At 38.5% G+C, this 16,526-nt stretch overlaps 1 protein-coding gene across 4 annotated transcripts in view; it reads right to left on the bottom strand.

Moving 5' to 3' along the window:
• Window positions 1–16,526, bottom strand: part of trappc9 (trafficking protein particle complex subunit 9) — a 189,757-nt gene that overhangs the window by 49,359 nt on the left and 123,872 nt on the right. For all 4 annotated transcript variants that reach the window (XM_016661912.1, XM_007574313.2, XM_016661913.1 and 1 more), the window contains 2 exons: window positions 14,096–14,249; window positions 6,987–7,077 (listed from right to left, as the gene is read on the bottom strand). In XM_016661912.1, coding sequence (XP_016517398.1) covers window positions 6,987–7,077; window positions 14,096–14,249 — 245 coding nt within the window. The remainder of the gene's footprint in view (window positions 1–6,986; window positions 7,078–14,095; window positions 14,250–16,526) is intronic.

Below are 16,526 nucleotides of genomic sequence, written 5' to 3'. Positions count from 1 at the left end.
CATAAAAAGGCAGACGACACCACGGACCAACAGCAGCTCGCGCTTTCAAAGGAAAATGTACGCAGGGTTGTCAAAGCTAATGAACGAAATTAATCTAAGAGTTAATAAGACTTACTAGAGTTTAATCACAGTCACTATTTTGACCTAAAAGCCTCTCTCCTGCGGAGGGTCACTCAGTTCGTCGCAGTGTGTTACACGGTCTTCTACTGCGGTCAACAACGCAGAGTAGCAACAGTGAGTGAGGTAAAGAATTTGCACCCATTGGCTACTGTAAGGAAGTTTGGTTTTGACTTCAGTAAGTCTCCGATATCAGGAGGTTTTTCATGGTTAACAGCAATCAGGGAAAAAAAGTGTGTAATGTGAAGGCACAGCAATAGGGCCATAATAAGAAAACAAAAAATATTTTTAAAAATTAAATTACGAGGATAAACTCTTAAAATTACGAGAATTAAGTAATAATATTACTAGAATAAATTTGTAATTTTATAACTTTATTCTTGCAATGCTACAACTTCATTTTCATATTACTTTGACTTCATTATCATAATCTTATTTATTTATTTTTAATGTTCTTAGTGTGGTCCAAATACTCCTGTCATATAATACAAATGTAAATTTTCTGGAAAAAAAAAAAACAAAAACACATAGATTTTAGCTAGTCTCATCTACTTAATTAATGAAAACGCTCAACTGCAAAGAAACAAAAATACCGATAATTTAATGATCGTTTAAGGGAAGAAAATGGTAAAATGTAGGAGTGAAAAGGAAGCTTACACAGACATTTAGCCTTTTTGTTTTATCATTATGATTCTGTCAAACTGCGATATTGCTACATAAACCAACTTTTTGGTTTATGTAGCTTGAGGGAAAAGTGCAAAAATGACTCCTTTCTTTTCAAGAGTTAGATACTTCTGTTATAACCTTTTCGCCTTTTCTGTAACATGAAATCAGTTTTTCTCAGTAATTAAATCTCAGCCTGAAAGCACTTCCTGTCTGGAGCAGCCGTCGTGCTCTGCCTCAGCCCGCCGATGGGAGTCACACCTACAGAGAGCTACGTGTTGATTCGTCAGGTGACTGTTTATCTAGCAACACTCCATTAAGCTGACATAGCGACTGCAATCACGAGGTGCAGTTCGCCTTTAATCAACCTGACAGCTAAGGAGCCACGATCAATGGGATATTTACACAATGTCAGGTAGGAAAACAAGGCAACCCGTAACACCTGTTGGGATTTTTTTCTTTAGGACTGTATGAGAGATGGAGCAAATTATCTGCCTGAGATAATTGCATTTTAAACAGTTTAATATCAGTATATGAAAGATAACAAATAAACTCAATTAAAATGGCCATTGTTTAAAAAGCTTTAATTCTCAAACCTTCAAGCCATTTTTAATATGATGAATTATTTCAGAGTTGAAAAGAAATCCATAAAAACTTACCAATCAGGTTTGCTTCTAATGGAAAGATCTTGAAATAAGCTATAGGAGCTTGTTTTAAGTGAATAATTCCTCAATATTGATGAAAACATACTTGTTTCCTTGGCAGGTTATTTCACTTATAACAAGACATTTTTGCCACATTATAAGTGAAATAATCTGGGGAAAAATAGTGGATTTGGGTCACATTCGCCTGCTGTGAACTTGGCTTAAGTCGCACCTGCGATCAAACCAGTCTCACTTTAGAGACTTGACCTAAATATTAGTTACACATATATTAGCTAAACATTCTAGAACACCTTAACCCAGAGGTTCCCAAACTGTGGGGCGCGCCCCCTAGAGGGGGCGCCGTGTCATTGCAGGGGGGGCGCGGGAAGCCGTCTGGATGAAAAAAACAAACAAAACATGAACGCTGTATGCGCTGGGTTTTTACCTTAGAATGGTCAACTCTCTGTTATTCCTGTCAATTTAATACAGTAGAGGCTTCCACACTTCCCATATTTGTGTCCTCTGTCACTTTTATCAGCAGTTAAAACTGTTTAATCCGTTGTTAACATGTTGTAACCTGTTTTTCCGAGCCGCCTTTAAACGCAACATGAGCGCTACGACGCTGGCGCTGGGTTTCCACCTGTGAAGGAGACCTGCTGCTGCTGTGCGGAGCTATGTAGGTTTGTGTTAGAATCACGGCAGCAAACCAGCAAAACGCAGAAAATGTTTGGAAACCACTGGGGGGGCGCAGAAGAAAAAGTTTGGGAACCACTGCCTTAACCCAACATAGGAAAGCAATGTGAGCCTCCACTTTAACAGCAATGATCAACTTTAACTTGATTTTTTATGCCAGATTCAAAAGGATTTTTCACATGTATAAACCCACACTAAAAATCTTGAGATGTAAGAAAGATTATAGTAAAATCATAAGCTGTAAGAAGAGTACAATTGTTACTCTCAATTAAAAGAAAATTGGTTAGAAGCAACCAAGAAACAACCTGATAAACAGGAAAGTGCTAGAAAACCAACCCAGAGTCAATCCACTTTTACATGAGCAAATGATTAAAGAAAGAAGCCCCTGGTTCAAAATAAACAAAATCAACTCGTACATGGAGAAGCAAAATACTTTCTGGAGAAAAGTTTCTTTGGCCAGTTGTGTCAAAACATTTATTCTTCTTGGCCATAAAACCAGATTTGTGCCAAGAATTCAACCAAATTAAATGGACCTGTCAAACTATAACACATTTCAATCTAGAATTATGGCTTAATGACTGTCAAAAATAAAAATGTGGTTGAGAGAAGTTTCATCTTCAATGAGTGAGGGTGTATGTAAATATTTGAGCCAAGATGGCTGATTGTGACCCTGAGTAGAGAGTCAGTAATACACTGAATCATTTGCACAGAATTTCAGTTTGTTCCAAGTTAGTTGAAGTTGCATAAAACTAAAACACATACGTGATGCTGTATATTCTAAAATATGCTCTGACCAGTAGGATAAGTCACTAAAATAAAATTATTCCCTTATTCATCTGTAGCTCTGAACAGAATTTCATCACACACAACCTTAATTTATTACTGCCTCACTGATGTAAGTATAAGCTGATCCCTCCAAGGTATCTTTTTTTTTAGTAATGGCCTCTTGTTTTCTCAGAGTCTGGAATAATAATGAGTTTGTAAACAAACACAAAGCCATAAAATAGACTGACACTTTCAATGTTGTCCCAAGTAAGTGGAAGCTGCAGGATTAAATATTCATATGAGTTTCTACAGAGACGAATCAGGAGGCATCAAGTTTCTCATGCTGCATAATTGGCTGATCCCAGACAGAGATGTCAGAGAATCTTTCTTTTAAATCCACCCTGAGGCACAAACATGTCTGACTGAGAAAGCAGTCATGCCTTTTACTCATCAAATACTTTGCTTCAAAAAAGTTATTCGTTTCCTCCCTGCCCTTTTTTTTAATTTTAAACACTTTCATTGATTTGAGTAATGTTATTTTTTTATCAGCAGCAGGCCTCCTCTACAAAAACCATACTTCAAAATGTTAAAATGATAATGAAACATATACATGGTCAACTGTCCTGCTTTAGGCCTGGCAAAATAAGTGATACTGTTTAAACTAATAAACCCTCTGTGTGAAATTTATGGTCTTTTTGTCACTGACCTTTGCATTCAGCTAAGGGTTTAAGAACAACGGGGGCTCGTCCGGGATTCATCTTTATTTTTGATGAATAGATGACTGGATGTGCACTATTATGACTAATGTTCTCAATGCTTAGGTAGAGCTGGTCATTCTTCAAGAGCTAAGTTATTTATTAGTATGTAGACAGACGGACCGGTAGATAAAGATAGATATGTGGTAGATATGGTGTCAAACCTTCCACAGGACTTGAAGCAGCCAGCTCTAAATACGTCTCAGAAGAAAAAAAGATGCTCTAAATTTCTAAATTTACCATGCACTTGGCACCTTCATATATCTGAGCATAATACTGGATTTCCTTTAGGAAAAAAAAATCACAGCATGCACTGCTGCATTGCTCATGTTCAACCCATGTGTGAAGAAGGCACCCTGTGTCCTTGTTCATAATTTATGTGAGACCTCAGACCTACACTTACGTATTCATATCACCCTAATCAACCTTGAGTCTTAGATATTTTTAGGTACATAGTTATGAAAAGTCTACATCAGAATATGGTTTATAAGCAAAATTGTAGCAGGCCAGCAATACCAAGGAACACGTGTTATACCTATTTTTAAGATCTTTAAATTATTTAGAAGACAGATTTGATTTTAAAATGGCTCTAATATAAGAGTAGACACAGCCTCCCAGAGCAGCTTCTGTCAGAAGCAATAAGAATTAATAGACCTAAAACACAACACTGATTGACCAGTTCAATAGAATATCTTTTTTAAAGTAATTATCTTTTTTTTTTTTACTTTTTTTGTCTAATTATTAAAATTTTTTATCCAAGCTATTTTGCAAGCACAGTAATCATAATTATTTTTATTGAATATCAGAAAAATGCTTAATGATCTCCAGATGGGGAAATAATATTAGTTAAGCACAGATCAAAGAGATTGAGCAATAAAATTAGTTTAAAAACAACATTTTACCAGATTTTTTGTAATCTATTAATTATCTTCAAACATTTCATGTTCTGCTCTAGTCTGTTATCGTTATGTTCTTTCAAACATTTTCAAATATCATTTTATGTATTTTTTGTCGTTTTAATTGTTTTTATATTCATGGTTTGTCTTTGTGAATCACATTTCTATAAGAATAATTATCCACTTGATTAACTTACAATGTGCCTTTAATCAGAACTTAATTGAAAATGTTCTCCAAGAAAAAACAAAAGAATTCTTTCATTTCTAATACTACATACAAACTAATACTGGACATAGAATTACCTTGAACACAGTATTCCCACAGTGAAGCCTGGTGTTGGCAGCATCATTAAGTGTGGATGCTTTTCATGGACAGGAAAATAAAACATCATGACCCCTGATCAAAATTGCGATGGGATGAAATGACCAGCAAGTACATGGACAACAAAGCCCTTAAAAGGACTTAAAAGATGAAGAGATTCATTGAAACTCTTAGAAGGGATGAAAAAACCTTTTTAATAGTTGCTGTGATCAGACTCAAACGTTCCAACAGCAGCATTTTAAATTCTACACTTTAAAGAGAACTGGAACGATCCAAACCATGGAACTGGAACGAGACAAACCATTGTCTCGTCTTGGCAAGACGAGACAAATTAGAAAGAAAAATGTTGTAAACTTTAGACAAGCTACAGAAAACTATAGTTCAATTCCTAGAAGGTGAATTAGGATTTACAGGATCTCTGTCAGAGTAAGACTTACACAGCATTGACAGCTTTAAAAGCATCCAATTGGGCAAAAGATTTTTTACACTGGGTTAATGATTCAAATGTATCCATAATGGAGTTGGTGACTCTTTTGGCAACACTGATAAAGACATCCTAACGGACTGAAGCAAATTAATGGGCTTGAAATCAACAATTCCCAATAACTCAATGCACAGCTCATTCTGCAGAGCTCCTTAAACAACACTGGCTGTAAATCCCTGCATCCAGCTGGTACACATCACAAAGAACAGCATCATAAAATAACATGTTAGTAGAGATGTACAGATAAGTCAGATGGTGACCGAAATCGGATGATTTCCAGCTTAAGGCCTGATCAGTGACAGGCCGGTCAGAAACCCGAAGAGGTCTGGTGTTTTTAACAGCAGGTTATGTCTGTATGTGTGGAAGTTGTTACTGACTAAAGAAGTCTCAGAGTTAGCCATTTTCTATGGCGAGTTTTTAGCGCCATGTAACACCCACCAATCAGTCGCTGTTTCCATTCAGAAGCCGGTTATCTGATCTGGTTAATGATGTTCCGGTTTTAGTGCTGAATAATCTAGACCATGTTTAAAGAGTCTGACCATTGAAGTTTTTAAACTAGAGCTAAGTAAAGACGTGGTAGGTAGTGGAAAATTAGGTGGAATCATCCTTTAGGGATCTAGTAGTGCCAATTGGAAGCCAACTTCAGCTCTGTGCAACTCAGTACGTTTATGCTTGGTGTCACGTTGGATTACAGTAAACTACGTCAAAAGAACATGTCAATCCACATAATGCACAAACACTGTACGCCAATCATTTATCTTGATTAAGTTTCCTTTGAAGAAAAATAGTAGGAGTAGTGGGTGACCAACCTAGCAAAGCGAGTTTGGGTGAGCAATCATCATTTTGACACGAAAACCATAATCTCAGAGTTAAGACAGGAGCTAATATATGCAATTTATAATCCAATAATGTAAAAGACTGTTTAAAATGTCCACTTTGTAATTATGTTGTCCACTTTAAAAAGCATTTATTAAGCAATCTAAAATTATGCTCTTGCTTAGCATTTCTCACAGGTCTAAACTTTACAAAATGCTCCAACCTGCTGGCGCCAGAGATCTGGCAGGCCGTAGCAAAGCTATGGCCGGTGAACTCTGAGTCAACAGCCTGTCGGCCTGTTTTACCATGATCCAGCAGTGTTTCTACCTTACCATTTGCACACACGATTTGTTGATTTTGCAGATTGCTTTTCTTTTTTTTTTTTTGCTAAAGCAGGGCAGCCCCGGGTGACGAATCCAAATGCTGCCAGCGACCGAGGAAAGGACGGCGATCTCAAAAAACAAACACCCGCAATAAATCAAAAGTGATTTGAGACGACGATCACAGATGGTGAGACCAAAGAGGGCTTGTACAATTTCTGTGAGTCCTCCGTGATTCACACATTCTCCAAGCTGCTGTCTACACTTCTCCAAAATAGCCTGGAGCCAATTATAAATGCAGATAAAAACATGGCTGGAGACGCTGGTGGCTTGGCTGCTAATTGACAGGTGAAGAAACGGCCACAGAACATTTGCCTGTTTTTTTTGGTTGTTTTTTTCATTTTTCCACAAACACCACAATACATTTTGACTTAGTCCAACTTGTTGAGACCGGAGTCTTGGTGGTTAATCACTGCTGATAACTTCACAGACGTATTTGTGAGGGACTTACCCCACTGCAGAGGAGCGAGCTGCAGGTGCTCCAGGACCAGCTGGTTCAGGGCTCCCTCCACGCTGGCCTCTCCATGCCGCTGCAGAGATGGGTGGCTAGCGTTAAGGACAACAGCATGACTTGTTAGTAATTACCAAATTACTAACAACAAGTAAAGCTCTACAATTATTGGATTTTTTTAAACAACACATTATGTTAGAATAGGGAAATTGTGACAAATCTACAAAACTTAGTTTATGTTCATGTTGCACATTCTGAGCCTGAGAAGATTAATTTAATGCTGAAAAGTTATCATAGGTAAAAAACAGTGTCTTGAAAAAGTATTACCACCTCTAGAACTTTTTCACCAACTTGTTCAGCCCAAATCTAAATGTATTTTAATGAGATTTTATGTAAGCCACAACAAAATTGTGTTGTGGAAGGGAAAGGGCATAAAGTTTTCAAATAATTGTTTGGGTGTACCAGCAGCAAGTTAAGAATGAGAGAATGGGGTTGAATACAGATGTGCACCCAAATTCCCAAAGGTAAGACAATGAAATATATTTATGTTTTATTCCACTGTATTCTAGTCTGACAGCCCAAATACAATCCAGTAGCTCCAAATGCCCTTGGAAGTCACTTAATTAGTGAAAAAGAACGGTTCTGTGAAAGCCGGAGAGGTTTATTTGGGAACATCGCAGAACAAACGGCATCATGAAGACCAAGGAACGCAGCTGACAAGTCAGAGTTACGGAAAAGTTTAAAGCAGAGGTAGTGCAGACAACAAAATCCCAAACTCAAGTATGTCTTTAATCCAAGGTATGGAACAACCACAAATCTATGAAGAGTTGTCTATTCAAGTATACTGACAGGCTGGGCACAGATTACAGGTGAAGCAACAACGAGCCCCTTGGTAACTCTGGAGGGGCCACTGAGATCCACAGCTCAGGGAGGATCATCTGTTGACAGGACTACTTGTCCTCTAAAGCCCCTCTCCATTGCAAACTCACTCTTACGGTTAATGGTTCGGTTCCAGACAGGTTGGGTGTGTCTGCACTGGCAGCTGTTCCCTGACTTTCTGGGTAGGACTGTGAGTGTGCAGGGGATCTGATCGAAAGCCTGATGGTGTCATTTTGCTCAGATAAACTTGCCTTCACTCATCCAGTGACAGGCCAATCAAAACATGTATTCTGCTACATAAATTAATTGTGCACAATACCTGGCGTGAGCCTGAGGTGGCTTCAAAGGTTAATGAAGACAAACCGGGTTAGGGATGAAGAACAGGTTACTAGCGAAGGGGCTTTCAGTGTTTAGAATTAGAACCTTATGGATGACTGTGAAGAAGTCAGCTACTGTTGAAAGAAAGCTTTAAAAAGTCCTGTGTGAAAATTACCAGAAACTGTGTGCGCTGCAAACAACCATCCCACACTGCAAAGAGAGAAGTGCTACGCTGAACCGGAGGCTGATAATGTTAATTTAATATTTGGAAATGTGACCGACACGAACTGAACAGCTTCAGTCACTTCCTTTTGTGTCATCGCTAAAACTACAAGCTGAATATGAAACAGTGCAGAAATCAACATCATCGTTCACAACTCATCCTGCTGTTTGCTGATTGGCCCGGTTGAAATTCTACCAGAGAAACCCAAGTCAATGGGAGAAATCCCAGATGGAGCCCTAAACGGAGATGACAATTGAGCAACATTGCATAGGAAAGTAATCGCCTCAGTATTTGTGATGTGACAGAATGTGTGAACAATTTCAAGGGGAATGAAAACTTTTGCAAGAGACCTTAAGAAACATAGCCACCTAATAGGAAGCACCATCATAAAGTTTATAGTCACATCTATATACAACATTTTTAGTAATGCTTTGCCTGCTTTATGTGATAAAGTCTTCAGATGCTTTATTGGTATTCAAACTTTGAAATACAGTTCTTTGCCAGGATTGGGTCACTTTAGCAGCATGTTTCAGTTTGTAGCCCATCTTTTCTTTGTCACCTTAATAGATGAGTAATCCAGGTTCACTCAGAGCAGTGACTGAGTAATACAAGAATATGGCATAAGATCAGGAGAGAAAAACTGAGGGTCCTATGAATCTGAAGAGCCGAGAACAAATTCCTGATGCATAACACAAGTACTGACTTCTCATCTCTGCATATAAGGATATAATCAAAGACCTCAACATTTCTGCCATTCTCACTATAAACCACAAACATGCCCAAAGCACTTTGATCTCTGAATATCACAGCTTTTGAAGTCATCAATGCCTCACATTTAACTATGGGAAATGATTTGCTTTTGGTGCTTCAGCTGTGATATATGCACACAGTTTTAGTCATTTGCACAGCAGAGCACAAATCCCTTCGCTAACTTATAGAAGCCATTAAAGATGTCAATATGTTAGTAAGACGCGAGTATAAAACTAATACGCTGCAATAAACACACACTGTTAAACTGATCGCAGGGAGGGCTATCAACGCATGAATACTGCATCAAAACAAATACGACTGTCAGGGAGCAATTACCCAGATAATGTGTGATGATAAGGACAGCGCTGATCATTTACACAGCTGACATTTGGAATAATAGGCTAAGCATGAAGGACCCGTGTCTATTAACCTTTGAGGAGAGAGTACAATGTGCCCAGTGAGGAAAAGACAGAAAGCCAAGGAGCTATCGACGCGCAGGCAACATCGTGCCGGAAGGTTCTGCTTCTTCTGAGAAGCTTTCAAAAATATTATCGACTGATTCAGGAGAAAAATCACATCTTACAATTTGTACCCGGGTCTGATCTCAGAGAGCAGCAGCCATTTCGATCATTGATATTATCAACATTTAATACGTCTGATGCAAATTAGGGAGCCAAGGGGGGAAGTGAAAAACAGTGCTGTGAAAAAAAAAAGAAAAGTGTGAGTGGGGCTGGATGGTCTTTAGCCAAACTAGTTTAAATAGCTTGGGGCTGGTAGCAAACTCAAATGTTTTTACTAAATATCTGCCTTAATCGTCAATGGGACGCTTAAAAACTCAACATAAAACTGTAGTTACTATATGTCAAGGCAAATTTTTTGTTACTTAAGGCTGAGATAGAGCGAGAGAGAGCAAAACTTTGAAAAATGACAGGAAGGCTGAATGAATAACAGCCATGCTCTGCTTTGAAATTTTTGGAAATTGCAGAGTGAATGGTAAGGATTTATTTTATCTTGGAATACACACAAAACAGGTGGTGTGTGCAAGATAGATGTAATGGTACTTGCTAATATGAGATGCTAAAGACAGCTCAAAATGTCGCCTTATCGTTGCATCTTTAGAAGTTCTACAGAAATGTTTCTCACAAAATCTGCAGTTTTTTCCAAAACTATTTCACAAATTTTAAGTCTTATTGTTCTTGTAAATCCTGCACTTTCTTGTCTTGAGCGTTACATGTCTCATTACAACGCTACCTGTCAGTGCCTGGTTTCTTCAAGCTTTTATTAAACATTACTTAAGCAATTTAATACCATTTTGAGATCATTACGATTTAATGACTAACAAGAGTTATGAAAAATAATCAGATTTTCTCTTATTTTTAACTTTTATTAGATATTATGGAGTTAAATGTAGACTTAACATTATAAATTGGACTGTTTTGTCTCTGGTTTGTGATTTGAGTGTTTTACCTAGCTATGTTACCAAACCATCCCTACACTTTATATAAAGTACACAGCAAATAACAGATATCACAGAAATCATGAAACAAATGTGTTACAAATCTACACAATGTGTTTCATTTATTAAATTAACTTACTGAAATAAATAAACTTTCCAATTAAATTCTAATTGATTTAATGGGCTTGTATTTTTGTAATTTTTAAGATCTTTGAGACAAGTGTTTTAAACTAAATGCGTGTCTCTCTGCAGATAATTTTTTTTTGTCAACTTTGGACTGAAACAACAGACTTAGGCTCTCAGATCATTAGTTTGCCCTCCAACCAAGAGTTCTGGCTCATGCAGACACAGAGAGAGGAAGAAGAGCCGAGGCGGTTAAACAGACAGGAGGATCTTGACATCTACGTTTAGAAATAAAACAAATAGACCCAGCTGAAGGAGTGCAGCTGAGCTCAGAGCCTCCAAGGTGATCTGGAGACTCTAAAACAGGTCCAAACAGTCTAATGGTGTTCACTTAGGTCAAGTGTACACGCTGCTGCTTCCAGTATTTTAGACAAACTGCAAGCATTATTCTGGTTGTGGCAGTTTTACAGAGAGGTTCAACAATAACTAACCATGAAGAGGATCTTTAGTACCAGCTTAGGTCAGCTAAAGAGAGAGAAATGAACGTCCATGCTGTTAGTTCACAGCGTGACCTCCACAAGGAGACCGTACACTCAAACAAATACCATTTCCTGTCAACCCATGTAAATGTCTCAGGAGACAATGACATACAGAAAGCCTATTTGCTATGAAAAATCACGACTGGAAAAAAACTTCCTAATAACAGGAGCAATATTGTGTTGGACAGCTCATAAATTACAGATTCAAGTAGACGTTACTTTGCTAAAGGCCAAGCGAGTGCTTCAGAGAACGAGTACAGGGGGAGCGATTAAAGCTCTCACTTGTCTTGTTTTTCATGTTATGAAGTAAAACCCAGCCAGCAGCAGAACTTACATTACGCTATTTCAAAGGTTACAGAGAGCTGAGCTTTAACTGTTTGGAAGGGCATCTCCAAGCATTTATCCAGACTTAATGCAGGAAACGTCTGCATCAAGACGGGAGTTGACGATAATCTGAAGTACTGGTCAACTGAAACTGGTTTAGTGACCATCTGTCTAGGGAAGCTTAGACATGGATCACTTTAGATCCAAGGAGATGCTAAGTGCTTGCCTTGCCTAAGTGTAGAATACAGTCATGCAAATTAGGGGGCATCAAGCCAACCAATGAGGACTACTGCTGAGTACGCCCATGGGTATGGGTGTGGCATATACTGAAGTGAAAAAGTGTCTGCCAGCTGGTCTGCACCGCTGTATGAAAGGTGTGTGCGAATATGAATATGCCGAAACCACGTGACTGTGTGTCGACTCTTCGGCTTTGGAAGAAGTGTGTTGGGGACTGACTAAATTAGGTCAGGATGTCTGAAAATATGGTTGGAAGAGACCACAATTAAGCTAGTTGGACCTGTCCAAAGAGGAATTACTGGAAATCTTGGACAAATAAGAGTTAAATGAGGAGCTGTCAACGAATAGGAAATGAAGAAGAGCACAGAGAAGTCATGTGGATGTAGGGAGAGAGGAGAATGACAGGAACAGGAAGATATTGGCAGCAGATGGTTTGCTGTGACGACCCTCAAGAAAACAGGCAACAGAAACGGTAGAAAGGATGCAAAGCAGAAAATACGGTCATGGAACTTTTGTAGCAGGTTGAGGGTATATCAGTGATAGAAACAAAATTTGATTTATTTGCCAAACCAATTGACTGCTTCATCCTTCGATCAATCCAGGAACACTTCTACAAACAGACACCCTTCCAGGTCATTCTGAGCCAAACCAGATGATATATGGAGATCCTCCAGCAGGTCCAGGGTTTCCTCCCAAGAGGACATGTCTAGAAAAGCTCATAGGGGAGATGCCAAGAATACTTCCTGGAAGCACCTTATCAGACTCCATTAGATGCCAAGGAACAGTTCTACTCCTGTTTCCTTCTCAACCCAGAAGAATCTCATTTCAGGTGCTTGTAAGCAGGATCTCCTGGATTTGATCATGTTCTGGATGAGGGTTGAAACGTAGACGTAAAAGCTTTGTGTTTGTCGCCTCAGACCTTTACCACTACGAACCAGAGTCATGTCAACTACTATCAACAGAGTGAAGCTGTCTGAAAATGTAAATGTGGATATTATTCTGACATCAGTTGTAACACTAAACTACAACACTTCTTTGGTCCTTGTTTGGATTTTTTGCTTTGTTTTCAGAAAAGCTTGATCAAGTTGTGGAAGTCGATTTTCATCCAGAGGGAAAAAAAAAAAAATGCATCAAGCTGGCAATGCATAGTGTGTGATATGCCAGAGCACGGTTGGCAGGGTGCTAGGAAGGTAATTGAAACATATGGACTTAATGAAGATTTATGGAAGTAAAACAGATTTTGTGAAGCAGATGGTTTTCATACATTTTCCCCTAAGATGTTAGTTTGGGAGAGAATAAAAAAATAAAATAAACGTCCCTCTGATAAAACTATCCCCCGTTTCTATTTTGTTCAGAAGTTTTATTTGAATAGCAATTTAGGGGGTCTAAGAGATATGACACATATGCTTATCCAGTTAGATTACAAAAATTTTTTAAATCAAACTACAATTTAGCATTAAAAGCAGCATGCCATTAGTAGCCCAAATGGGGAAAGTATTAGAATCCAAACAACCAAATGGTCATGTTTTATTGATTGGATAGATACAATCGGATGTTTGGAGACTTTTCTATTAGCAGATGCATTATCTACTCATAAAATTACTGGAACTGTTATCTAACATTTAACAGATAAAATATAACAAAAATAATTTTGGTCTCTGGAACAACTAAAGAAGAAAAGTGGAGCGTTTCCTAACTTTTTCTTAGTTGCTCAATAAAACAGCTCTGATTTATACCCAGAGGTACAGCCTTGACACCTGTGGAGTGGAGGAAAGCTTCATTGTGGTCAGAGAGAACTCTGGAGGCTACAACATTTGCATCAACTGTTTTAAGTTTGAGCAAAAAACAACAAAAGCTCTGGCACAGATATATAAAACTATTCTTAATTCACAATTGATTGATTGCATGCATGATATGTTTACCCATTAAAAATTAATCGGAAGCCGACTTAAATTTGCATCGCTGAACAGTAAAATGCCTCTTTAGAGTCTGAAAGAAGCAGAAAACTTTGGACATTTGCTTTTCCACCTGTCAGTTCACGTGGGTTCTCCGCTGGCCAGAGGGCATTTTGGGTAAACCACACAGATGTGCAAAATGGCTGCATAAAATGCTGTCAACAAGCATTCTGTAGCTGTGACATTGGCAAAACCCATATGATCTTATGAAGGCACTGAGGTTTGTAACTCTCAGTCTTTTTTTCCAGGAACACCACTGTTAGAACACTACAATCCTGTCTGATCAGTAACCTCTGCAAGGATATTATGCTCCAACAGATGTCCAGCTTGCTGTTGATCTGGCAGCCCTGGGCGTGCTGTCGCTCCTCCTCCAGCTGTTTGGGGCTGCTGAAGCGGGCCGCCTCCTGGTCCAGCTGGGGCAGACTCTCAAAGTCAAACTTGTCGACCTGGATGGCCATCCTGTAAGAGTGGGTTTGAGAAAAAAACTCACTGATTTAACTGCCAACTAGCTGATGAACATTTGGTCTTGATTACATATTAAAATAACACAGTTCTGCTATTTTCACCTTTGACAACATTGTAATGCTAAAGGTTAATTATTTAGGGTAATGTCAAGTAATAACCTGAAGAGAATACATCAAAAATCTTCCTCTACTTGTTCTTCCTGTGGCATGAAACTGAAACTTTTAGCTACAACAAAATAAAGCAAAAATCATTGTTTAAAGCCACCAGTCAAGTGGTGTCAGCATCAAAAGTGGTAAAACTTCCGTTAGTTAATTTAAATGAGCTATTTATATAATAACATATAATAAATTATATATATAATACTACTAATAATAATATAATAATACCCTGACCACCTTAGATTGACAACTTTTTGTTTTGTGCACAGTATACAAGTGACCCCAAGTAGTGAAGGAATTATTAGCTAAATTAGCCATAACATGCCTTACAACCTCTTCATGTTGGAGCCACTTTAAGCATTCAGCATACTGAGGTGAGTGAATCTTGATCAGAGCAGACAGACTACCTGTTCAGTGTAGCATGAGATTAAGTATTGTATTAACGGGTCGTTGCTGCAGCATTAGCATAGCCATTGTCATGGGACATCCCTATGATGGATCTCCAATTTGGGAATTATATCAAGGAATGTTTTGATGATGACCAAAAAAAAATGCCACGACATTGGCAGCAATGGAAGGCAACGTTGTGGTGTTGATCGCTTAAAGCACCATATCTGCATACGCCATCAAAATGGAAAGCAAATGGACAAAGGTAAGAGTGGGTAATGAATTTACTAATGATGTATAGAATTTAGAAGAGAATTCTGGGGAATATGAGTCTCTAGAGCCATGCCAATCACTGTTGGCGCAGTGATTACCTGCATGGCCCTTTATTGACCTGAACAAAAGGAATCCCAATCAACATTGCCAACGCTAGGCTCTCAATCCAACACAACTAATAAAGTGATTGAAACATTGGATGACTTGTGTCTCAATAAACCAGACAAAATACTGACCAACATATTTTAGTGAAAATGTTGCTGCATTGTCATTTACTCTCTCTGCTGACTTCAGCTGGTTACATAACTGAGCACAACATTTCACAAATCCCACTGGTTCCTCAACACACAACTGGAGAAACTTTACCTCAGTGTTTTCAAGGCAAATAAAACACACACACACGCACGCACGCACGCACGCACGCATGCACGCACACGCACACACACACACAAAGTGTGTTTACTGCACTCCAAAATAATGCAGAATATACACCAGTTTGCATCAATATAAATATCGATTGGATTAAAATTACAGTCTGTAGTCAACCCAAATGTGATTTTGAAAACCAATGAAAAAACAGGAATTGCAAAAAGTAAATGAAAACAACTGGAGTTATACAATCCACTAATGGAGTGTATGAAGAAAAATTATATGAAAGGCATATTTAGTTCTGCAGGTTTTCTAACTGGAAAGCAGCACTGTTACTGTCCATTCTTCCCCGTTTGATGACAACCAGTTCCAGCTGCCTCATGTGCCGAGACGAGTCATAAATTATTCATCTACTCTGAACAAACAGCTCCAGGTTGGAGTCTGCTTCTAAACTGCTGGTGTTGCTAAGTTATATATTAACAGAAGGCAGACTGTTCTCTGCTTGTTATTTGCCTGAGGTTACATCAACTCTTACTACACTGTGGTTTCACCTGAGTTATGCGCATCAGAATGACCCAAAGGATCACGTCTTATTGCTCCACAGCATGCAGGGCCTTCATTCAAGGATGTTGTTATTAATTGGACGTACTGGTTTGGGGATTAACTTGGCAAGCAATATGATCAACTGAGATAATTAGACTGCTTACGAAGATCCTTGTCTGGAAGGTCATCAAATGGTTATTTTATGTACAGGTGGATGGATGGATGACTCATTTATTGCGTTTGCTTTTATTGCAACATGACATTGGGTGTCCTAAAAGGCACTTATGAATAAAATCTGTTATCATTATCACTCAGTCAGTAGTAAGAAGATTACAGGGTTGTTGCACATTTTCATGTCGAAATTCTGTACAGTTCCATGGTCTAATTTCCAGAGTTCTGGGAAAAAATTGACAAATTAAAACAAAGAAAGGAGAGAGAAAAACAAGCAAAAGAAGGATAGAAGACAGAGAAGTGAAGGAAAAAAGGAAGGAAGGAATGAACAGTGGGGGGGGAGGGAGGGATGGATGGATGGATGGATGGA

Source organism: Poecilia formosa, unplaced genomic scaffold (assembly GCF_000485575.1).
Source record: "Poecilia formosa unplaced genomic scaffold, Poecilia_formosa-5.1.2 Scaffold349, whole genome shotgun sequence".
NCBI classification, from domain to species: domain Eukaryota; kingdom Metazoa; phylum Chordata; class Actinopteri; order Cyprinodontiformes; family Poeciliidae; genus Poecilia; species Poecilia formosa.
This window is presented reverse-complemented; position numbering and strand designations above follow the sequence as displayed.